At 37.5% G+C, this 25363-nt stretch overlaps 1 protein-coding gene across 2 annotated transcripts in view; it reads left to right on the plus strand.

Annotated features, from left to right (window-relative positions):
* SGCZ (sarcoglycan zeta) overlaps positions 1 to 25363 on the plus strand; it is a 1131902-nt gene that overhangs the window by 701092 nt on the left and 405447 nt on the right. For both annotated transcript variants that reach the window (XM_060406930.1, XM_060406931.1), the window contains exon 2: positions 8003 to 8197. In XM_060406930.1, the coding sequence (XP_060262913.1) occupies positions 8003 to 8197 (195 nt within the window). The remainder of the gene's footprint in view (positions 1 to 8002; positions 8198 to 25363) is intronic.

A 25363-nucleotide genomic window follows, 5' to 3' on the forward strand; every position in this document is an offset into this window, starting at 1 on the left:
AGTGCTCAATTGTGGATATGTCTGGTGGTGAAAGTAAAGTTTGATGCTGGAAAGATTCGTGTCAGTGTATGGCAAAACCAATACAATATTGTAAAGTAATTAGCCTCCAATTAAAATAAATAAATTTATATTAACAAACATTGCATAGGAACCTGGAATGTTAGGTCCATGAATCAGGATAAATTGGACATGGTCAAGCAGGAGATGGCAAGATTGAACATAGATATCTTAGGAATAAGTGAACTAAAATGGATGGGAATGGGCAAATTTAATTCAGATAACTATCATATCTAGTACTGTGGGCAAGAATCCCTTAGAAGTAATGGAGTTGCCCTCATAGTCAACAAAAGCGTCTGAAATAGAGTACCTGGGTATAATCTCAAAACTGAGATGCTTTGGTTCCTTTCCAAGGCAAACCATTCAACATCACAGTAATCCAAGTCTAGACACCATTCACTGATGCTAAAGAAGCTGACAAGTTTTATGAAGACCTACAACACCATCTAGAACTATCACCAAAAAAGATACCCTTTTCATCATAAGGGATTGGAAAGCAAAAGTAGAAGTCAAGGGCTATCTGGAGTAATAGGAAGGTTTGGCCTTGGAGTACAGAATGAAACAGGGCAAAGGCTATCAGAGTTTTGTCTAGAAAACACACCAGTCTTAGAAAACACCTTCTTCCAACAACACAAGAGATGACTCTACACATGGACATCACCAAGAGGTCAATACGGAAATCAGATTGACTCTGTTCTTAGCAGCCAAAGATGGAAAAGCCCTATACAATCAGCAGAAAAAGACCTGGAGCTGACTGTGGTTTCAGTCATGAGCTCCTTCTGCAAAATTCAGGCTTAAATTGAAGAAAGTAGGGAAAAGCACTAGGCCATTCAGGTATGCCCTAAATCAAAGCCCTTATGGATATACACTGGAGGTGATGAATAAATTCAAAAGATTACATCTGGTGGACAGAGTGCCTGAAGAACTAAGGACAGAAATTGGTAATACTGTACAGGAGGCAGTGACCAAAACCATCCCAAAGGAAAAGAAATGCAAGAAGGCAAAGTGGTTATCTGAGGAGGCTTTACAAATAGCTAAGGAAAGAAGAAAAGTGAAAGGCAAGAGAGAAAGGGAAATATATACCCAACTGAATGCAGAGTTCCAGGGAATAGCAGAGATAAAAAGACATCCTTAAATGAACAATACAAAGAGGATAACAACAGAATGGAAAGAGTCAAGATCTCATCAAGAAAATTGGAGATCTCAAGGGAATATTTCATGCAAGGATGGGCACAGTAAAGGACAGCTTTAAATGGGCAACTGTAAAGATCTAACAGAAGCAGAAGAGATTAAGAAGAGGTGGCAAGAGTATACAAAAGAGCTATGCCAGTTTCTAATGACTCAGAAAACCAGGATGGTGTGCTCATTCACCAAGAGCCAGACATCCTGGAGTATAAAGTCAAGCAGACCTTAGGAAGCATTACTACAAATAAAGCTAGTGGGTGTGGTGGAATTCTAGCTGAGCTATTTAAGATCCTTAAAGATGACGTTGTTAAAGTGCTGTGCTCAATACGTCAGCAAATTTGGAAAACTCAGCAGTGGCCACAGAACTGGAAAATGTTAGTTTTCATTGCAATCTCAAAGGACAATGCCAAAAAGAATGTTCAAACTACCTTATAGTTACACTCATCTCACATGATAGTAAAGTTTTGCCCTAAAACCTTCAAGCTAGGCTTCAGAAGTATGTGAAAACCAAGGACTTCCTGATGTACAAGCTGGGTTTCAAAGAGGCAGGGGAACCAGAGATCAAATTCCCAACTTTCACTGGATCATGGAGAAAGCAGGAGAGTTCCAGAAAAACATCTGTTTCTATTTCACTGACTGTGCTTAAGTCCTTGACTATGTAGATCACAACAAACTGTGGGAAATTCTTTAAGAGATGGGAATCCCAGACCACCTTATCTGTCTCCTTAGAAACCTGTATGCAGACCAAGAAGCAACATTTAGAACTGAACATGGAAAACGTGACTGCTTCAAAATTGGGAAAAGAGTGTGACAAGGTTGTATATTGTCACTCTGCTTGTTTAATTATATGCAGAGTACATCTCTGCATAGAAATGCTGGGCTGGAATCAAAATTGCTGGAAGAAATATCACAACCTCAGATATTGCTGGAAGAAATATCACAACCTCATGATACCACTCTAAATGGCAGAAAGTAAAAACGAACTAAAGAGCCTGTTGATGAGGGTGAAAGAGGAGAGTGAAAAAGTTGGCTTAAAACCCAACATAAAATAACTAAGATCATGGTATCCAGTCCCATCACTTCACGGCACATAGAAGGGGAGAAAGTGGAAGCAGTGACAGTTTTTCTTTTCTTGGGCTCCAAAATCACTAAGGACAGTGACTGAAGCCACGAAATTAAAAGAGATTTTCAAAGCAGTCATGTACAGATGTGAGAGTTGGATCGTAGAGAAAGCTGAGCACCAAAGAATTGAAGCTTTCAAACTGTGGTGATGGAGAAAACTCTTGAGAGTCCCTTGGACAGCAAGAGTATCAAACCAGTCAATCTCAATGGAAATCCACCCTGAATATTCATTGGAAGGACTGAGGTTGAAGCTGAAGCTCCAATACTTTGGCCATCTGATGTGAGGAGCTGACTCATTGGAAAAGACCCTGATGCTGGGAAAGACTGAGGGCAAGAAGAGAAGGGACGGACAGAGGATGAGATGTTTGGATGGTATCAACTCGATGGACATGAGTTTGAGCAAACTCCGAGAGATGGTGAAGGACAGGAAAGCCTGGCATGCTTCTGTGAGTGGGGTCACAGAGTCAAACATGACTTAGCAAGTAAACAACAACAAATGTATTCCCACCTTGTTGCCCCCAGTTGCCTGAAAGTGAAAGTTGATCAGTCATGTCCAACTATTTTCGACCCCATGGACTATACGGTCCATGGAATTTTCCAGGCCAGAATACTGGAGTGGGTAGCCTTTCCCTTCTCCAGGGGATCTTCCCAACCCAGGGATCAAACCCAGGTCTCTCACATTGCAGGTGGATTCTTTACCAGCTGAGCCACAAGGGAAACCCAAGAATACCTGATTGGGTAACCTATTCTTCTCCAGTGGATGTTCCTGACCAAGGAATTGAACCAGGGTCTCCTGCATTGCAGGCGGATTCTTTACCAACTGAGCTGTCAGGGAAGCTTTTTGCCTGGCTGATCTTTTGTCACTGACACTAGTTCCTTGTCCACCACATCTTTGAGAATGCACAACTCAGCTAGTATCCCAGGTTTGTCACCTCGACTATCGGCCCCAATTTAAGTACCCTCACTGCTTTCCCACTTTCTCTCTCATATCCTTCAGATGCTTCCCTGGTGGCTCAGATGGTAAAGCATCTGCCTGCAGTGTGGGAGACCTGGGTTTGATCCCTGGGTTGGGAAGATCCCCTGGAGAAGGCAATGGCACCCCACTCCAGTACTCTTGCCTGGAAAATCCCATGGATGGAGGAGCCTGGTGGGCTACAGTCCATGGGCTCACAAAGAGTCAGACATGACTGAGCAACTTCACATCCTTCAGATAAACTCTTTCTGGTCCCTGATTTAATACTCTGACAACAGACTTCATATTCGCGTCTGAAATCCCATTCTTTTGTTCTTCTCTACTCCTCAAAAAATGTCCATACTCTCCACTTCTTCTTTTTTTTTTTCTAGTTAGGGTTTCAAATAGATCATTAAAGATCTTTTGAAATTTTCTTCATAGAAGATAGCCATCATTTTAGTTTCATCTTATCTGTTACATCCTTTGTGAGGCATTCTTCTACTACTTTTAAAGTAGTTCCTCTCCTGTCCATTATAACACCATGCGTATTATCTTCATAGCATCTATCACTATTTAATATTCCATTACTTGTATAATGAATCCATTATACTGTTGTATTTTTCATCTTCAGAGAACATTACTATTTGATGTGCTATTTTATATATTTATATGTTATTTTTTTATTGTATTTTCCCTAACTATCTGAAATTCATGAGTGCTGCAGACTTGAACTCTACCTACACATATTTGTCACTAAAAAAATATTTTATCAAATAAAGGCCTACTTCTGCCTGGAGTCTCAAATTCTGTGCCCTGGCCTGAGTATATACAAAACAACTAAATAATAAGTCATGTAGATTAGAATATTCATAACATTCCCTTGGACTTAATGTGTTGGACAGTTATCCCCTTCTGTGAGGCAGGGGAATAATAGCCAATGGACTCTGATACTCTAATTTCTCTCCCATTCCATCCAGCTTAAGTAGATTTTACCAGAATTCTCCAGAGGTGAGTTATTAGTGATGAACTATGTTTAAGTCATTAGTGATTAATGATTAACTCATTCTCTTCTAGTCTTTGTACATTAAGTTGTTAAAAATACTAAACAAAATAACCCTTTCTGAAAACCGTATTTTCCATGCCTTTGGAGAAAAAGCATGGAATTGAAAAATTCACAAGGTCTAGTTCTATTATGGAGAAGGAAATGGCAACCCACTCCAGTATTCTTGCCTAGAGAATCCCATGGACAGAGAAGCCTGGTGGGCTGCTATTGATGGTGTCGCAGAGTCGGACACTGAAGAGCCTTAGCAGCAACAGCAGCTGGTTCTGTTGACCCATGCGTCTTTCATCTAACCTCATAACATCTTGCTGGAAATTGTACTCATGTTTTGAAAACCTATTTCTTTGTAAAAGCAAGAGCAAAGCCCAAATTTAAATCATTCCTTTCCTGATCTGAGCTTTCCTGGTGGCTCAGATGGTAAAGAATCTGCCTGCAATGCAGGAGATTCAGGTTCAATCCCTGGGTTGGGAAGATTCCCTGGAGAAGGGCATGGCAACCCACTCCAGTGTTCTTACCTGGAGAATCCCTGTGGACAGAGGAGCCTGGCGGGCTGCAGTCCATGGGGTCGCAAGAGTCAGACACAACTACTGACTAACACTTTCACTTTCTTTCCCCAGAATTAAAGGAAAGTGAAAGTCGCTCAGTCAAGTTGGACTCTTTGCAACCCCATGGCCTATACAGTCCATGGAATTCACCAGGCCAGAGTACTGGAGTGGTTAACCTTGCCCTTCTCCAGGAGATCTTCCCAACCTAGGGATTGAAGCCAGGTTTCCTGCATTGCAGGAGGATTCTTTACCATCTGAGCCACAAGGGAAGCCCTGAATTAAAGGAGACAGAAGTAAATGCATTTATCTTAATGTGAACATTAACTGATGAACATTGGAATCCAAGAAGGCTGAAGACTTCCTTGACATTAACTAAGACTTGGTTATTTGATTCTAATGAATGCTATTAGACATAAAATCTGGTATGAAATAAACTGCAAAACTGTGATACTTTCTTAAGTAAAGTTAGAATTTCTCGAATTGATAAAAGTTTTAATTAACACATTTTTCATTTTCTTGACAACCTTTACTCTTGGCCTTTTGTATGCTATTTGCTTTTTCAAATTGTTAGAGACTTTTGATATGTATATATACTGAATTTCTGTTGTTTTCCCAAAAAATCAATTTTGTTACTGAAGGACTATTTTCTTTGTAATGTGTATTTGTTTTATTTCAGAGACTTATTAAGTTCTCATTTCTTTTATAAAGAATGGTATTCTCACCTTCATGTCTAAATGGAATTTGTAGGAATAGAATATTCTAAAAAGGCAGTCTGCTGCATTGTGAGATTAAAGGCAATGGCTGGTCTGAATAGTCATATTGTTTTACTCTGACTTCAGAGACCAGCTTCACGGGGGATGGTCTCTTGTCAGCTGGACACGATCAGACTTCTGGACTCTTCTGCTCCCCTGTCATGTCCGTGCTCCCTCTTTTCAAGAACAAGGCTCTTCCCTGTTCTTCCCTTTAACTGTGGCAGTCCCTAGTGTTCCCTTTATCCTCTTCCTATTAATAAGTTTTCTACTTTGTAATCATAACCATTATCAGAACTATAAAAGCTCCACCAAAATCTTTAGGCAAAGTGAATTACTGTGATATGTTGTCACCTGTTATGTAGCTTTACATTTCGTAGCATATTGTAAGTTAGACATCACCCCTCTAACTGGAATTAGGAAGTAAAGCTTTTTGGTACTTTCAAGGAAATGTTAAAGATTAAATCAGATAATAATAATGACAATAAAAAAGGTAATTTTTTATATTATGAAAGAGTTTGTTCTTAATCATTTAGTCATATTAGTTCTAATACATGTAAAATTATAATTTAACATAAGAAGCCATTTTTATTATATTAGTTAGAAGTGGAACAGTAGTAAAGAATCTGCCTGCAATGCAGGAGACTTGGGTTTGATCCCTGGGTTGGGAAAATCCCCTGGAGGAGGAAATGGCAACCCACTCCAGTATTCTTGCCTGAAGAATCCCATGGATGGAGGAGCCTGGCGGGCTACAGTCCACGGGATCACAAAGAGTCAGACATGACTGAAGTGATTTATCAGTAGCAGCCTAATATATATCACTCATAAAAAATTGGAAAGATAATACTTAACAGTGCATTAATGTAATTTGAAATTATAGCTCTAAAATAAAAAGAAAATGGGAAAAAGCCATATAACATGGGGTTTCTGCATTTCTCAATATACAGTTCAACGTTTTATTTAGTATAGGATTGATTCAATAAATATCATAAATTAATAATTTCACATTATATATTGGGACTAAACCAATAATTTTGATTCTTTATTAATGTGGTTTTTAGTTGTTGTATGATTTATTCAGCAGTATTTCTGTTGATATAGTAATTATTCATTGCATGCACAAGAAATCTGAGAAAAACCTAAAAAGGAAAAAATAAGCTGTGCAACTATTGTCCTATAGAAAATCATATTTTATAAAAATTAAAGTTTCCATCCTCCAGGTGATGAATACATTGTTATGAAAATTGTACACCCAGTACATATGCATTAACATTTCTTATCCATTTATGTAGGTTGTATCAGACAGTAAATAATGTATTTGCTCTTTGAAAAAATTCATTTAACACCTAAATTTGTATACCACTAAAGAATATCATATCCCATTTTCCAGAACTGACTTTTCCTAATATCAGCATGTTATGTTACAGGATAGTGAATATGCAGTTTGTTCTTTCAGAGATCAATTTTATACTGATAACTCATCAAAATGCAACCAAAATAAATAATCAACAAAGTTCTAAAAATATGTTTTAATTACATAGTTGCTTTCCAAGTGGCATTATTGGTAAAGAATCTGCCTGCCAATGCAGGAGACATAAGAGAGGTGGGTTTGATCCTCCCTGGGAAGATCTCCTGGAGGAGGAGTTGGCATCCCACTCCAATATTCTTGCCTGGAGAATCCCATGGACAGAGGAGCCTGGTGGGCTATAGTCCGTAGGTTAACAAAGAGTTAGACACAGCTGAGCATCTGAGCACTGAGCACATCTATATAATTCTAAATAAAAGTGATTTTCTCTCCATAGGTTTTTCCAAACACACTGACTTTTTATTAAAGCACATACACTGAGCTAATTATATCCTGCGTTTTTAGATAAAGTCCCCAAAATGCATTATGATACAGTTGGCCTGTCTACTCCAAAAATGGTGAAACTTATTCCAAGAGTAGCACAGCTGATCATAAAGTTGCTAGGTTTTAGGTAAATGGAAGTAGAGCTGAGAATCTTCACAGACTCCTGAGAGAAAAGCTAATGTTAAGATTGGGCAAATCCCACTGGAAATACTGTATCTTAGAGATATAGTATCTAAGAATGTTAAAAATCTTAGAATGTTGTATTTTAGAAATATAACAGGTAGTTAAATAACTCCAAAAATCAAAACTGATGATAAGAATTTGAAGGGTTTGCAACCTTGTAATGTTAATTAAACAAATTAATTAATTTTCATTACTCATCTTAATGAGGACCCACTGCCCATTATTCTTAGATATGTTGTGCCTTTTGATTTAACAAGTCATTGACTTTATCTTTGAATGCTTCTTTTCCTTTTTTCTCAGATGACGCGAGAACAATACATACTAGCAACACAACAGAATAACCTGCCAAAGGCTGAGAACGCACAGCTTTACCCAGTGGGAATTTATGGATGGCGAAAGAGGTGCTTATACTTCTTTGTCCTTCTGCTGTTGGTTACCATGATAGTTAACTTAGCCATGACAATCTGGATTTTGAAAGTGATGAACTTCACTGTGGTAAGTACCACCATGATTTAATAACTATTGCTTTGGTTCAAGGAAGATATAGCTTTATTAGTTTTTAATTGAAAGTTATTCATCTTAATCTTTATAAGTTTGTCTTGGAATTTTGAAGACTGTCACATGATATTTTATGACTGCATTCAATATAATTATAATACACATATATTACTACCTGCCATTTGAGTGTAGAGGGTGTGGAGCAGGAGACAGCATAGTATATTGATTTATTAGGATGTTAGAAAACTTTTAATTGGTCAGCATGAATTGCTTGCTAAACCTGGAAGTCTAAGAAATTAGTCTACTTTTAGAAACAATATTTCACATTAAAACTAATATTGTAAATCAAAAGTTCCTTGGAAATACTTTATATACCACTCTATATTTGCTTTTTAGATAATATACTGCATGGTCAAATCTAAACCTTGGAATTTTCCTGGGCTGCATCAAACAATATCTATAATTATCATCAGATGGGAATCTTACCTTATCAGAGAGCATGGTATCTTATTTTATCAGATACCATCTTTTATGGTAAATAAAAGATAAACTAGAAATTAAATTGCTATCTTATGAAAATTAATAATTAGCCAAACTATTATATAATCCATAGATGAATTTTGCCTGAGTCTTGACTGTGAACAGTAAACCTCTGAGGATATCTTATCCGTTCTGCAGATAAGACAAAATTAGCTGTTTCTGCAAAGTCTAGTTTAGCCCATTTCATGTTTACTGGCTAAATTCTTAAATTTCTCTACTCTGCCTTTAAGCCATTCTGCCTTTGCTTAGAGACTTCAGATATCTTCACATCCAAGCAGGTATATTTCTTTGCTGACCAAATTGCTGTTATTCTTTAGAACTCTGTATCCTCAGGGGTGCAGGTAAAGCTGGCTATTTAACTTCACTGATCTTCCTATGTGGGGCTGCCTTAAAAAAAAAAACAAAACTCTGCTGTGTATTGATTTAGCAAGAGTAGTTTCTTTCTGACTTCACTAATACCTAATTCTAACTAGAAATAGAATCTCAAAAGAGAAAATGAGTTCAGCATCTGTCCACAGTGTAGGGCACTGCAGTTGTGTGCAGTAGGAGCCTGGGGGGCAGGTGGCCTAAGCTTCCAAAGAGGAAACAGTAAAACTCTGCAAATCATGATAAAACAGCATATGCTCACAAAGAAAAAAGAGCTGAGCAAAGGTTTCCATTTTTTTTCCAATACAGTGTACTTTTTGAAAGGTGCGCCTGCAAGAAAAGAAAGAGAAAGAGATGGGCAGGATTAATGTGCTTTAGAACTGGAGAAAATAAGTGCTTCCTAGACATGCATGCAAGTTCAGTGTTGCTGATCAAGGCCTGTGAGCCTGTGGATGGCTAGAAGTGGAGTTGGAGGCTGCTAGCAGAATGACAGCTTTATGAGGCTCTGGTAACACATTTGAAGCATTATGGAGCTGTCTCAGGAGCTGGCTCATCCCCGTACCCACCCACCTCCTCGGGGGAAAAAAAAAAAAACCTTGTGAGTATTTGACACTCACTAGCTCTACCTGTAGAGCTCTACCTGCCGGAGAAGGCAATGGCACCCCACTCCAGTACTCTTGCCTGGAAAGTCCCACGGACAGAGGAGCCTGGTAGGCTGCAGTCCATGGGGTCACTAAGAGTCGGACACGACTGAGCGACTTCACTTTCACTTTCACTTTCATGCAGTGGAGAAGGAAATGGCAACCCACTCCAGTGTTCTTGCCTGGAGAATCCTAGGGACAGAGGAGCCTGGTGGGCTGTCTATGGAGTCGCACAGAGTCGGACACGACTGAAGCGACTTAGCAGTAGCAGCAGCAGCTCTACCTGTAGTCTTTTTGTTCTTCTGAGCTCTTCTCCTATGTTTACTTAATCATTATCTGGGCTTCATTTACAATTCATATATCACACAGTATGGACAATGTATACACCCCTGCAGATTTTTTTATGCTCTTTTTTTTAGTTTTTTTTTTTTTATTGAAGGATGATTGCTTTACAGAATTTTGTTGTTTTCTGTCAAACCTCAACATGAATCAGCCATAGGTATACATATATCTCCTCCCTTTTGAAACTCCCTCCCATCTCCCGCCCCATCCCACCCCTCTAGATTGACACAGAGCCCTTGTTTGAGTTTCCTGGGCCATACAGCAAATTCCCCATTGGCTATCTATTTTACATATGATAATGTAAGTTTCCATGTTACACTTTCCATACATCTCACCCTCTCCTCCCAGTTGCTAATAGCAACTTCTTCAACATCATTTTTCTTAAAAAACTGTTTGTTTTTTTTTCCTTAGAGGAAGAGTAGAATTTTCTCCAAGTCTTAGAGTTTTAACCATTATTTTTCTCCATTAAAAGACATCTTTTAAAAGTTCATGAAAAATAGGATCAACTTTCTCACCTTAGGGAGTCTTGATTCTATGCAGTGACCAGGCTGCAGGAATTTTGAGATGTACATTTCTGAAGCATGTTTAAATTAATTAAGGAAATAAACTTAAATGAGTGATTACATGGCTTCATGCATCAGCCTCCCAAAACCTTGCCACATGCTGAGGCCAAGGCTGGTAAGCCAATCAAGGAAAATAATTGAAACAGTCATCTCTGTCCTCAGGATCCACACAGGCCGTCTCTGTTACCTATGGAGCTATTTAATTTGAACCCCAGCTGGCCAAAATGTAAATGTCAACATGTTCCTTGGGATAATGAAAAGGAGTTTATTTCTATAGGAGTCTTGGCTTTTATTTTAGACATATCTTTCTCTTCTTATTTCTTAAATCACATTTTATTTTTTATAATCAAAACAGAGGGCTATCCTTCCTTTAGCTATGTAAGCTATTTATGTATATCTGAAACAAATGGAAATATAAGGTTGTAATTATTGTTTCAAGATAATTTTTGTAAAGTAACATACTCTGTCCATGTAGTGACTCATAATGGTTTAGGAAAAATCCAAATTACTAAAGTATATGCAGATTTTAGCAGTCCTGAATACTATACATTAGATTAAGTTATATGTAGTTGAAAAGTGAAATAATTTGTAATCATCTTACATTAGATCAGTAAAAAAAAAAAAATCAATTTAATGTTTTCACTGGTACATTAGGACTACATCTATTTCTAGCATGAATACCGAAAACCACTTGCCTTACTATAGTAAGAAATAGTAAATAGTGTGTAAGTTGTTTGGGGAGTGTTATTGATCTGCACAAAATGTATTTCACTTTCATTATAACTGTTGCCATCTAATACATGAAAATATGTGGCTGTTAACATCTTTTATTTGAGCAAACTGGGCATGCTATTGCTATCAAAATATTGTGTTTTCAGCACAGCAGGTGTAGCTGCCAACCTGTTTTATGGTGCATCTTGAAGTCCATCATTATGGCCAGTATTACACATGATCTGTATGGCTGATACGACCTTATTCTGCTTTTCATTTTGTGGAAAATAATATCACTTTGCTATTGAGATACCGAGCTGCAGAGAATCAAGACAAAGGAAATGACTTTATACTACAGGGTGAAAAACTGAGGAGAGATAGAAACAATCATTTCCTGGCTATGAGAGTTGATGAGTGTAGGCATGAGTTGAAGGGAGAGATTTTGAAACATCATTCTCTCAAGATCAGTATAACCCAATTATATGCTTTTGTTGTCACTATTTGGTTGTTTATTATCTTTGTGATTCAATATAATGGACTAATCCAGCAGACCTATCAAACCAGGCATTCTGCCCAGGCAATAGTCTTTTCTTGGTTCAAGTGTTCACAGTAAGTGAATTAGTGCTATATTTGAAAATTGAAAATGAATATAATAATGAAGTATCCTTTTTAGTCATGAGAGTACTGAGTAAAAGTTGGTGGCATCCAACTGCAACTTAATTTGATTAGACACATTAACTCGCCAGCAAAAGAAAGTATGGGCACGTTAAGTGCCGTTTACGAGTGAAGATGAAGAGGAAAGTCGTGAATGTTGTGACTGGAAAGTCAAGAGTACCCAGATGTGGAGAATAACTGAAACAATCAGTTAGTTGAATAAATTAAAAAAAATTCTTAGGAACTTGTATGATGAGTGGGATGAATGTTGGATGAAAGAAAATCCCAGAAAAGGAGCTGGGACATTTTTAGTTCAACCACCCACATGTTTCTAGCATTCTCTCTACACCGTTCCCTCCATTTGGTCACTCAGTATCTGCTCAAACCCTCATTCGGATGATAAGCAAACCGTCCCATTAAATGACTGGATAGTTTTGTTTTTATTTGATATCTTGATATCTTGTTGCAGTCTCCCTGTCTATAGCTCTAATCACAGGATCCTAATTCCTTTCTTTGGATCTGACACTAATTTATCAATTAATTTATCAACACCACAGTATGTTATAGTACACACACACAACACATAAATACACAAATAGACACACACACATATATCCACGAATACATGTATACAAACACACTTACACACATATATACACTTATTTACATAGAGAGGGAAATGTCAACCCACTCCAGTATTCTTGCCTGGGAAATCCCATGGACAGAGGAGCCTGATGGCTACAGTCCATGAGGTTGCAGTGAGTCAGACATGACTGAGCATGTAGTCACAGACGCATATAAACATCAAGGATAGATAGATCCTGGGTCATATTGTATTTTAATGTCTAAAAATGCAGATATGTGAGAGACATTCTTATGCAATTCCTTTGGTTTCTTTAGTTGCCGCATACTTTTTTCATTTCAAATATTTTCTTTATTATCTATTTAAAAGTATATATTTAGAAGATGATCAACCTTTTTATATCTTTCTGTTTATGGCTGTTGGCTGTGGAGTCACTATCTTTTATCATACTTTCTTTTCTTTTAGTGTACCTTTCTATAGTTGATATTGCATACAATACTATATTTATTTTTTAAAAAACAAGCTAAAAAATGACAGTTTAATATAAACTATTTTCAAGGCACTGTCATTGAAACAGATGTAATTGATACACACTATTTATGAGGACTTTACACACTGCTTGAAAAATATACAGTAACTTTTAAAATGTTAATACAACAGAAAAGTATTTTTTATATTTCAATATGATTAAAAATTTAACAACAGCACTTTATGAATCAGGAAAATTATATGAAATTCAATTTCCTGTTTTATTTTTTTTAAGTTTATTTTATTGAAGGATATTTGATTTATAATGTTAATTTCTGCTGTACAGTGAAGTGATTCACTTATACATGTGTATATATATTCTTTTTCATATATTTTTAAATTTTGGTTTATTAAGGACGGATAGAATTTTTAGTGTGTCATTCTGGATTATTTTTAATTTTTATTTTTACTTTATTTTGCTTTACAATACTGTATTGGTTTTGCCATACATTGACATGAATCCGCCACAGGTGTACATGAGTTCCCAATCCTGAACCGCCCTCCCACCTCCCACCCCATATCATCTCTCTGGATCATCCCCATGCACCAGCCCCAAGCATCCTGCATGGGGATGATCCGGAGAGACAATGCTATATTTAAATTTCCACTTACTGACTTTTTTAAAGCTAAATATCTTTAATGACAATTTGGGGGAAATATGAAATACTGCATTTTTTCTGAGTCCTAAATCCTGTGCTCCTTCTAATACTTTAGTAAATGACACAGCACGTAACCCCATCTCACCCTTGTGACCATTTTCCCATACTTTATCGTCATCATTAACCGAGTGATATCTTCTCCATAGCTGTTTGCAATCTACCTGAGATGGCTAAAGTGTGTTGCAACATGCTGTCATTTGTTAGCGTGTCCATCTACAGACTTGCTACCCCCACAATTTTCTTCATTTCACTTTCTAATAGAACCATTACTTTGGAATGAACTTTTTCATCTCCATGTATCCAGCCAGTTCTTATATTTATAAAAGTTGTGTCCTCATCCTATATGCATTTTATTTCCTACCCTGAACCTATGGATATGGATAGACTTACATGAAGCTTGGGCTTCCCAGGTGGCACTAGTGGTAAAGAATCTACCCGCCAGTGCAGGAGACATAAGAGATGTGGGTTCCATCCCTGGGTTGGGAAGATCCCCTGGAGGAGGGCATGGCAACCCGCTCCAGTGGGTTGCTACAGTCCATAGAGTCGCAAAGAATCAACATGACTGAAGTGACTTAGCACACATGCACATGTGAAGCTTAAATATGAAATAGCCACATTTCATTCGTTCTTAACTGCTTGTTTATCCTCACGTTAGTGTGTTTATTGCCAAATGGTTTCTTTTTATATGACCTTGATTACTGTCTGTTACCCTCTCCACAGATGGAATGTAAGTTCCATGAGGCCTAGGGTTTTGATGCTTTTTTTCACTACTGTATTCCCAAGGCAGAGCATGATGCCTTCCAGATGATTAGCCCTTCATCAATGTTTGTGGGTAAATATCCATCTTTAATGTTACCTGCACTGAAAAACTACTAGCTCTTCATTTCACTAAGGTTTGTGCCTTTCCATAGGCCCACCTTGAGCACAGGGAATGCTTCATAGTCTATGCAGTGGTTTTTATTTACTTCTACACTGAAAAATCAGTTTTGTATTCTGAATACCAAGTTTAATGATTCCTGGTAGCACCTGCACTTAAGACCTAACATATTCCAGGAAAGCAGGCCCAAACGTGATTACCTACATCAGTAGTACAGAAAGCTCCCATTATTAACACTTTTATTTATTTAATGTAAAATATATTCTTACCCCAAAATATATATACAATATGTATTTAAGGCACAAATGGTAATATTGATAACAATAATAAATGTTGAAATGAACATCTGTGCCACATCCCTTAGTTGGAAAAATAAACTTTACCAATATCTCCTCAGTTCAGTTCAGTTCAGCCACCCAGTAGTGTCTGACTCTGCGACCCCACGAATTGCAGCACACCAGGCCTCCCTGTCTATCACCAACTCCTGGAGTTCACTCAGACTCACGTCCATCGAGTCCGTGATGCCATCCAGCCCTCTCATCCTCTGTCGTCCCCTTCTCCTTCTGCCCTCAATCCCTCCCAGCATCAAAGTCTTTTCCAATGAGTCAACTCTTCACATGAGGTGGCCAAAGTACTGGAGTTTCAGCTTTAGCATCATTCCTTCCAAAGAAATCCCAGGGCTGATCTCCTTGCAGTCCAAGGGACTCTCAAGAGTCTTCTCCAACACCACAGTTCAAAAGCATCAATTCTTCGGCGCTCAGCTTTTTTCACAGTCGAACTCTCACATCCATATGTGACCACAGGAAAAACCATAGCCTTGACTAGACGGACCTTTGTTGCCAAAGTAATGTCTCTGCTTTTCAATATGCTATCTAGGTTGGTCATAACTTTCCTTTCAAGGAGTAAGCGTCTTTTAATTTCATGGCTGCAGTCACCATCTGCAGAGATTTTGGAGCCTAAAAAAATAAAGTCTGACACTGTTTCCACTGTTTCCCCATCTATTTCCCATGAAGTGATGGGACCGGATGCCATGATCTTCATTTTCTGAATGTTGATCTTTAAGCCAACATTTTCACTCTCCTCTTTCCTAACTCTATCTATATAGGACCACATTTTTTTTGTTGTTACTTTATTTAGTTCATGTGAGTGCATGTATGTGTGTAAACCTCATACACTATATTGTTTTTAAGTCAACAATCTATTTGTGAGGCTTATCCCTGTTAATGTTTATTCCTACAATTTATTTGTTTACTGCTATAAATTTCATTATTAATATAACTGACTTATTTATCAATTTTCCTTCTGAGTTGCTTCGTAAGTATTTTTGTGGTTTAATTTGCTCTCACAAACAGTGATGCTAAGAACATTTTTGTATATTGATAAGTGTGATTGCACTTGTACAAGAGTTTTTCTAGGTTCTAGAGTTTAGAGTGGATCTCTAGAAATATTGGTTTTTAATGTCAAATTTTATCCCTAACGTGATGGGATCGGTTGATACCACACTGGCAACCTATAAGGGTTTCTTTTGTTCTCCTTTTTAAAATTTTTTTAACACCAATTTTGTTTTGGGATATAGCCTATTAACAATGTTGTGGTTCTTTTGTTCTCCTAAGCAATAACAGAGAGTGCCAGCTAAGCTAAACCCCTGCCTCTTAAGCCAGAAATCTGACAGCCAGCTATTTCATGTAGACCTGTTTAATTAGTTGGTTTGTTTATTAATTTAGGTATCCCTTTCTGGCAGATTTATCCATACATGTATTTTTAGTCATATATATCATCTCTGTAGTGTTGTTTTCATTATATAATTATGGTTCATCTAAATAGGTACTGTCTCCTCCACTGGCTTTCCCAAAGTCCCATAATGTGGGAATCCCTCAAGGAGCAGAACCAGGTCTTATTATCTCATTTATCCTGTTATCTTTTCCAGGCACATAGTGGGTAATACATTTTGGTTGACCATTTATAATTTTTAAAGGTCTTTTCTACTGAAAGTGAATCACTCAGTCATGTCCGACTTTTTGTGACCCCATAGACTGTAGCCCACTAGGCTCTTCCGTCCATGGGATTTTCCAGGCAAGAGTACTAGAGTGGGTTGCCATTTCCTTCTCCAGAGGATCTTCCCGACCCAGGGATCCAACCCGGGTCTTCCGCATTGTAGGCAGACACTTTTACCATCTGAGCCACCAGGGAATGTCGTGCTTTTTCCACTAGTTCTTTCTGTAAAACTGCTTCAGATGCTGATGAGTTTCAATTTTCATGTGTGGGCTTTTTTTGTTTTTTGCTAAAATTTCACCCTCACTTAGTACCAGAATGGCATTGCTTGAGTCCTTTCACGTCATTCAGTCAAGCTGATCAGCCTCTCCTGATAAGAAGACATGCAGAGCACACTTTCTCCCAGAGTCCCAAAGCACTTAGGTAAGATACTTTTTCAGTGAAAGGATAGTCCTTTGAAGTTCTAATTACTAGCTCTTACTGACTCCATCAGTCTTTCAGTCTTTTTTCTTTTCATGAAGAAGAAAAAAAAAAAAAAGCTTGGATTTTTTAAATTTAATTTAATTTTTTTAATTAATTAATTAATTTTTAAATTTTTTTAAAAATTTTTATTTTTACTTTATTTTACTTTACAATACTGTATTGGCTTTGCCATACATTGACATGAATCCACCATGGGTGAACATGCGTTCCCAAACTTGAACCCCCCTCCCACCTCCCTCCCCACAACATCTCTCTGGGTCATCACCGTGCACCACCCCCAAGCATGCTGTATCCTGCGTCGGACATAGACTGGCGATTCGATTCTTACATGATAGTATACCTGTTACAATGCCATTCTCCCAAATCATCCCACCCTCTCCCTCTCCCTCTGAGTCCAAAAGTCCGTTATACACATCTGTGTCTCCTTTGCTGTCTTGCATACAGGGTCATCATTGCCATCTTTCTAAATTCCATATATATGTGTTAGTATACTGTATTGATGTTTTTCTTTCTGGCTTACTTCACTCTGTATAATCAGCTCCAGTTTCATCCATCTCATCAGAACTGATTCAAATGAATTCTTTTTAATGGCTGAGTAATACTCCATTGTGTAAATGCTCACTTCTGCACTATCCTACTTCATCTTTCTTGAGGCAAGGTCTATTAGTAATTAAGGATGGACAGGGAGGCCTGGCGTGCTGCGATTCATGGGGTCGCAAAGAGTCGGACACGACTGAGCCACTGAACTGAACTGAAGGCTGGCAAGTACTTGTAATTTACTTGTAATTTGCCATCAAACCCTAGACCCTCTGTGCCATCACTTATTACAATCCCTCTAGAAAAAGTAATTGGAACCTCATGTGTGAGAATCAGATAACTGTGTTTCCTGACTTCTAACCTCTCTTGGGAAGGTACCTGCTACTATGAAGCCTCAGCCTGCCCACCACAATCGACACACCTTCCTTGAAAGTCTCTTCATTTAACAATTGAAATCAAGGGCATATGGAGATTTTTCTAGAGAAATCTGTTGACCCAACTTGGTCTCATATTTAGGATATTAGTGATTTCCTGAATTTACTTTTATTTAAAAAATACAAGATACAGCACACAAAATAAGCCCCCAGTGATTATAAATTAGTCTCCAGTTACTGAAAAAAAATGAAAGGGATGAATAACAGGAGAAAGTAGAAAAGGGGAGGAATTTTATTCAAATGGTCCACAGGGCAAAAGCAGGGATGTGGGTTTTTATTTGCATTTCTCACAGAGTTGCTATAAAAAACAGACTCAGAATCAGACTTTAAAAACTTCTGAAGCTCATGCTCTTTATAGCCAAGCTTATTCCTTTCAAAAACCTACAGATATATCACCATCTGCTTTGTGTATGCAACAATTTAAGAACATAATATGAGTTCATTTCTATAATCACAATTATTATATAACCAGGGAAATAGTTTGAGTCTCTATGACACATTGGTAAGATGTTTTCCCATAGAAAATTGGTGTCAATAGTACCTCAGATTGCTGGTATTTCCAAAAACACCTCTCATCATCCATCAAGCAATGGTTAATAGAATGAACTTGGGACCAGACCTTTGCATCCAAATCCTGATTTTGCCACTGATTAGCTACAGTTAATAAATTATTTAAATTGTGGCTCAGTTTCCTACCCTGTAGAATGGGTGCAAAGTTATTTTTATTAGACTGTTGTAAATATCAAAACAATGAAAATAATGGCAGTTCTTCAGAAATGCCTGTCATATCCTAACAGCTAAGACTTCACCATTATTATAATTATAACTCATATTTCTGCTATTCTTATTTCAGTTATCCCATGCATTATCTGAGTTAATGATTCTATTAACATTGAGCATAACACAGTACTAGAAGCATAAGAGGATCTAAAAACACAGGTATTAACAAAGTGTTTATAATCTTGTTTTTACTAATGATATGCATAAAGGTTAAGAGCATGAGCTTTGAGACAGCCTGATTCCCATTCTAACTCTAGTACTACTGCTTAGAAGGATGGTCTTGTGTGAGTCACTTAACTTCTCTAACTCCAGTTTCTTCATCTGCAAAATGGTCAATTAGTGTTAACCCACAGAGATATTAGAAGTAGTGAGTGAACTCGTACCGAAGTGCTTAACATAGAGCCTCAGAGTAAGTACTCAGGGCCAGCTATGTGCAGTGACAAACATTGTTTCCATGCCTTATTAGTTATTCATAATGAGCTTTTTTATAGTGTACATTTTATCAGAAAAAATGTTTTATTTCCTTGGCATGATGAAAGGATAATAAAGACTTCTTTTGATATTCTAATTTCATGCTGTTATATAAAATCTTTACCAAAAACTTTTAAGAGGAACAGTTCAGCTGTTAAACATTATCATGATTTGGATGACACCAAGATGTTTAGATTGAAAGCTAGCATTACCTGAAAGAAACCCTACTGTCCTGTCTGAATGAAGCATTAGTCTCTCAGTCATGTCCAACCCTTTGTGACCCCATGAGCTATAGCCCACCAGGCTCATCTCTCTGTGGAATTTTCCAGCCAAGAATACTGAAGTGGGTTGCCATTCCCTTCTCCAGGGGATCTTCTTGACCCAGGGATAGAACCTGGGTCTCCTGCATCGCAGGCAGATTCTTTACTGTCTGAGCCACCAGGGAAGCTGTGTCTGAATGAGGGAGCTCATTTTCCAGAGAGAACTAATTTCATTTTGAACCATTTTGACAATTAAAGCACTTAAAAACTGACTGGAAGATAGAGTGAGATTTCTGTTCTTGATCCTAAATGCTCTGAGTTTCTTTAATGTTCCGAGTTTTAAATGATTACTTGATTGATACTGCATTCTAAATTATTTTTGTAACACCCTGAATTATAACCCTTAGGCTATAATCTTTAGATCCGAGAGTGATGTTGGAGATGCTTTGCAGCCGTATTTATTTAGCATCTGATTTGTATTCAGCCAGATTATATGCTTTATAGACCAGACCTTATTGAATTTCACAACACTGCAAAGTAAATATTATATCCCCTTTGGCAGTTGAAGACCCAGAGGTAAATGAAATTAGATAAATTTCCCAAGGTCACACTGATGAGCAAGGATAGAACCTGGGGTTCTACAGTTTTAAAGTTCATGCTCTTTCTGTCACCATTCATTGCATTAATGTTTTAACAAAATTCAGTTAAAATTAAATTAATTCAAAATTCTTCATTTAATAATTTACTTTCCTGTCTACTTTAGGGCATTCACACAGTACCATTAGATGTATAGCTATGACATCATTGCTTTTTAAGTACATTTAAAATTTGTTAGACAAAAGATACTCGATCACCACAACTATTTTAATTTAAGGGGGAAATGTACCTAATCTCTCATAGTCAGTAATTAGAACAGTGAAAACTCCTCTGTAAGTTCCAGACATGACTATACTTTTGAGTTTGGCAAAACAAGTGTTCGTTTTAATTTCTGGATAGAGTGATGATGCTTATTAATGGCACCTTTATAAAAGGGACAATGATATTCACAAAGGTTATTTTATCCCTGTGACTCCAATCTAGTCTTTGCCCTCATTAAACTGTATTTTGCTGAGGAGTAACTAATTGCTCATGATGAAAGACCCATTCTGAAGGTGATTTAGGATCATAGCTTTTGTCCACTATTCTGAGCTGCCATTTCCATTTTCCCAATTAATTCCTCAGTATGAGAATCAAGGTGCTCACTCCAAGCCAAGGTGAAGTGGGGTGCATAATTTCTGTGGCATGACGACCACTCCATGTGGGAGTGCCTGCAGTGGGAGCACGCCTGCTGGAAAACCATCCGGTCTGTTCCACCCCTCAATGTGGTGTGTGTGGATTTATTACAGAATTTATGAGAGTGAATGCTATAGTTAATGTTGCAAGACTGCTTCCATTATAACCCTCTGTTTGTACCTCCTCATAATTTTCTGACAAATTGTCCCTCTCAGATGAAATCTTTCATGCTTAGTCTTATCCTAGCAGTACATTTTCTTTCCTTGCCTTTATAAAGAAAAATGTAGCCACTTTTTTTTTAATCCAAGTTCAAACAAGTACCAAGCAGTCATTCCTTTTACCAAATTAAAGTACAAAAACAGAGACATAAGGTAAACCATGAGTTTTACATAGCATGTGCTAAATTAAATACAGTTACATTAGAATGATGCGAAGAGTTGACTCATTGGAAAAGACTCTGATGCTGGGAGGGATTGGGGGCAGGAAGAGAAGGGGACGACCCAGGATGAGATGGCTGGATGGCATCACGGACTCCATGGACATGAGTCTGAGTGAACTCCGGGAGTTGATGATGGACAGGGAGGCCTGGCGTGCTGTGATTCATGGGGTCGCAAAGAGTCGGACACGACTGAGCGACTGAACTGAACTGAGAATGCCAGGTATTTTGCAGGAGAAAAGAAAGAATTGAGGAAATGAGTCATTGAATAAAAAGTTATAGAAGTACAGACTTGTTAGTTCCTATGTTTATTAGAGTGTATAATAGTATAGAAAGATGGAAAGATTTCATTTAGTGCCTGTTTTACACTGAGAAGCTGGAAGTTCAGAAAGATAAAATCATTGCCCATGTGGGTGACTTGCAGCCAGACACTGAAATATGTTAGACCACATTGAACTTGAGGTAATAAGTGCAGTATGCTTGTTTTCACAAACAGTAGCATATAGTATGACCTATGTAAGTTGACTAATTTAGTAGGAAATTCAGGGGAAAATTTAAGTTTTAAAATGGAACAGTGTTAATCATCGTAAGGGTTAACATTTTGCTATTTTGTAAGAAAAAAAGCAACCATTTGTTTTTGAAAAGCATAATTTTAACGTCATATTTGTTATTTCCAAGCAAATATATTGTTTAAATAAAAGTCATCTTTTGGGCAGGAATTCATATGAATTTATTAATAATTTCACTATTGACCTTCCTGTTAGTTTGTAAACTCATTCCCAGATCAAAAAAATGTTAGCACCGTGTAGTAAATTAATACTACTGATACAACGTATTAGTACAATTTATTATAAGCAATTTAGTTTGCTAAATAGTTTGATACTCAGTTTTAAGTATTTCCAGAAATTCATCATTAAAGCACCTTTGCAAATAATTATACTGTTTCAGAAGCTGTTTGTATCTGTTAATGGCTATCACCTTTGGGCTAGCTGACTTCTTCCTTCACAAAGCATGCATGATGGTTCATAATACAGCTTCAACAGTGTTCGACTGTATTTCAACTTGTCTTATAAGTTCTACTGAACAATGTCATTGAAGAATTACTGTATATATCTGTTCTCTTGCAAATCACATATTTCTGCTATTTTAAATTTTGTGTATTTCTGAGTTTAAGAAACTTTGAAACAGGCTAAGCCTCTGTTATCTCTCATATCCCCTTTTTTCTTCTTGATCTAGATTTAACTTAATCTAATCTAAAAAAGCACTGGACATTTGTTAAAAGTCTTCATATAAACTGACCAAGATTATGTCTTGATAATAGTTTTAGGTTTAGTTGGAGGAGGGAAGTGTGAAACCTAAATATCAGCATGACCCACATATTGTATGTGTATGTGCACTCATTATAAAGAAGTGTTTATTTTCAGTGTTCATTAGTGTCCAAAATGTGTGATTACTAAGGAGCAATGCAAACTGCTTAAATGATGTTTGAAACCTGTGTATATCTCCACTACAATATGCATTTTAATCTCACTTCTGGTGAGTTGCAATTATATGAATTGAATTCTGTTTTTCTATTTTTTCTGATATGCTTCAGTCCTGATTGATGACTTAAAAGTGATATTAACATTTTATATTTCTCTAAGAGATCTGGTTAGTGAGCTGCAAAAACCTCAAAATATTCAGATTTGCCCAAGAATAACTTATAAATTTATTCAAAATATGTAAATACGTAGGTACTTCAGTTCAGTTGCTCATTGGGTTCTACTCTTTGCAACCGCACGCACTGCAGCACAACAGGCTTCCCTGTCCATCTCCAGCTCCCGAAGCTTGATCAACTTATGTCCATCAATTCAGTGATGCCATCCAACTATCTCACCCTCTGTCGTCCCATTCTCCTCCTGGCTTCAGTCTTTCCCAGCATCGGAGTCTTTTCTAATGAGTCAGTTCTTCGCATCAATGGCCAAAGTATTGGAGTTTCAGCTTCAGCATCAGTCCTTCCAATGAATGAATATTCAGGACTGATTTCTTTTAGGATTGACTGGTTTGATCTCCTTGCAGTTCAAGGAACTCTCAAGAGTCTTCTCCAACACCAGTTCAAAAGCATCAATTCTTCAGCACTGAGCTTTCTTTATAGTCCAGCACTCACATCCATACATGACTACTGAAAAAGCATAGCTTTGACTAGACAGATAATGCCTCTGCTTTTCCATATGCTGTCTAGGTACTTAAAGAAACAGAAATTGGTATTAGTAAAGAAGGAAAGTATTCATGCCACAGTTTGTTAGGGTGCTTTGGTTTATCTTACATAATATGACACTCCTATGAAATTCATATTATTATCTCTACTTTAAAATAAAAAAACTTTCCCCAAATTCACATAATTAAAAAGTGACAGAGTAATATTTTAATGTTTGCTTATCTAACTCAGCAGGCCAAATTTGCTCCAACTACTTATGAATCATTCTACTGTCAATGTTATTGACACATCAGTTTCAGTTCAGTTGCTCAGTCATGTCCGACTCTTTGCGACCCACGGACTGCAGCAAACCAGGCCTACCTGTCCATCACCAACTCCCCGAGCTCACTCAAACTCATGTCCAGTGAATCAGCGATGCATCCAACCTTCTCATCCTCTGTTGTCCCCATCTCCTCCCTCCTTCAATCTTTCCCAGCATCTGGGTCTTTTCAAATGAGTCAGCCCTTCACATGAGGTGATCAAAGTATTGGAGTTTCAGCTTCAGCATCAGTCCTTCCAATGAACACCCAGGACTGATCTCCTTTAGAATGGACTGGTTGGACCTCCTCGCAGTCCAAGGGACTCTTAAGAGTCTTCTCCAACACCACAGTTCAAAAGCATCAATTCTTCAGCCTCAGCTTTCTTTGTAGTCCAATTCTCACATCCATACATGACCACTGGAAAAACCATAGCCTTGACTAGATGGACCTTTGTTGGCAAAGTAATGTCTCTGCTTTTTAACATGCTGTATAGGTTGTTCATAACTTTTCTTCCAAGGAGTAAGTGTCTTTTAATTTCATGTCTGCAGTTCACCATCTGCAGTGATTTTGGAGCCCCCAAAAATAAAGTCAGCCATGGTTCCCACTGTTTTTCCTATCTATTTGCCATGAAGTGATGGGACCAGATCCCATGATCTTTGTTTTCTGAATGTTGAGCTTTAAGCAGACTTTTTCACTCTCCTCTTTCACTTTTATCAAGAGGCTCTTTAGTTCTTCTTCACTTTCTGCCATAATGGTGGTGTCATTTGCATATCTGAGTTTATTGATATTTCTCCAAGCAATCTTGATTCCAGCTTGTGCTTCATCCAGCCCAGTATTTCTAATGATGTATTCTGCATATAAGTTGAATAAGCAGGGTGACAATATACAACCTTGATGTACTCCTTTTCCTATTTGGAACCAGTCTGTTGTTGCATGTCCAGTTCTAACTGTTGTCAGTGTAACCAAAATACAATTTTTCTATGTAAACAATATTCTATTACTTGACAGTAATTTTATAAGTTCATATCTTCCCAACCCAGCAATCGAATCCACATCTCCTGTGTTTCCTGAATTGGCAGACAGATTTTTTGCCTGCTGAGCCACCCGGGAAGCCCCTGTATCTATATATATCCGTATAGGGGCAAGAAATTGAGTATTTTCTCCTTAATTTGAAATGGGTGAGGTTTCTTTTTAATGTCTGCTAATATTGGTTTATCTTTCATTGCTATATTTTTAATTCACTATCATATTCATAGCATATTAATGTTAGCAAACTATAGAGTAATGATACTTGCTATAACTTTTCTGTTCCATTTCTACAAATAAAAAATGTGAGCCCTGTTTGAATTATAGGCATGCTCAGCATTTCATATACTAATAGGCATTTTAATCAAAGTCAATGCATTAATGACCTGTTGCCACAAGAATGTTACGTAGTGACGCAAATCCCAGTAGTTTGAAATAATCAACGTTAATTTAACTCAGAAATCTGTGGATTAACCAGACAATTCCATCATCTAACGTTGGTATGGCTTCCT

The sequence above is a fragment of the Ovis aries genome, chromosome 26 (genome assembly GCF_016772045.2).
Source record: "Ovis aries strain OAR_USU_Benz2616 breed Rambouillet chromosome 26, ARS-UI_Ramb_v3.0, whole genome shotgun sequence".
NCBI lineage: Eukaryota > Metazoa > Chordata > Mammalia > Artiodactyla > Bovidae > Ovis > Ovis aries.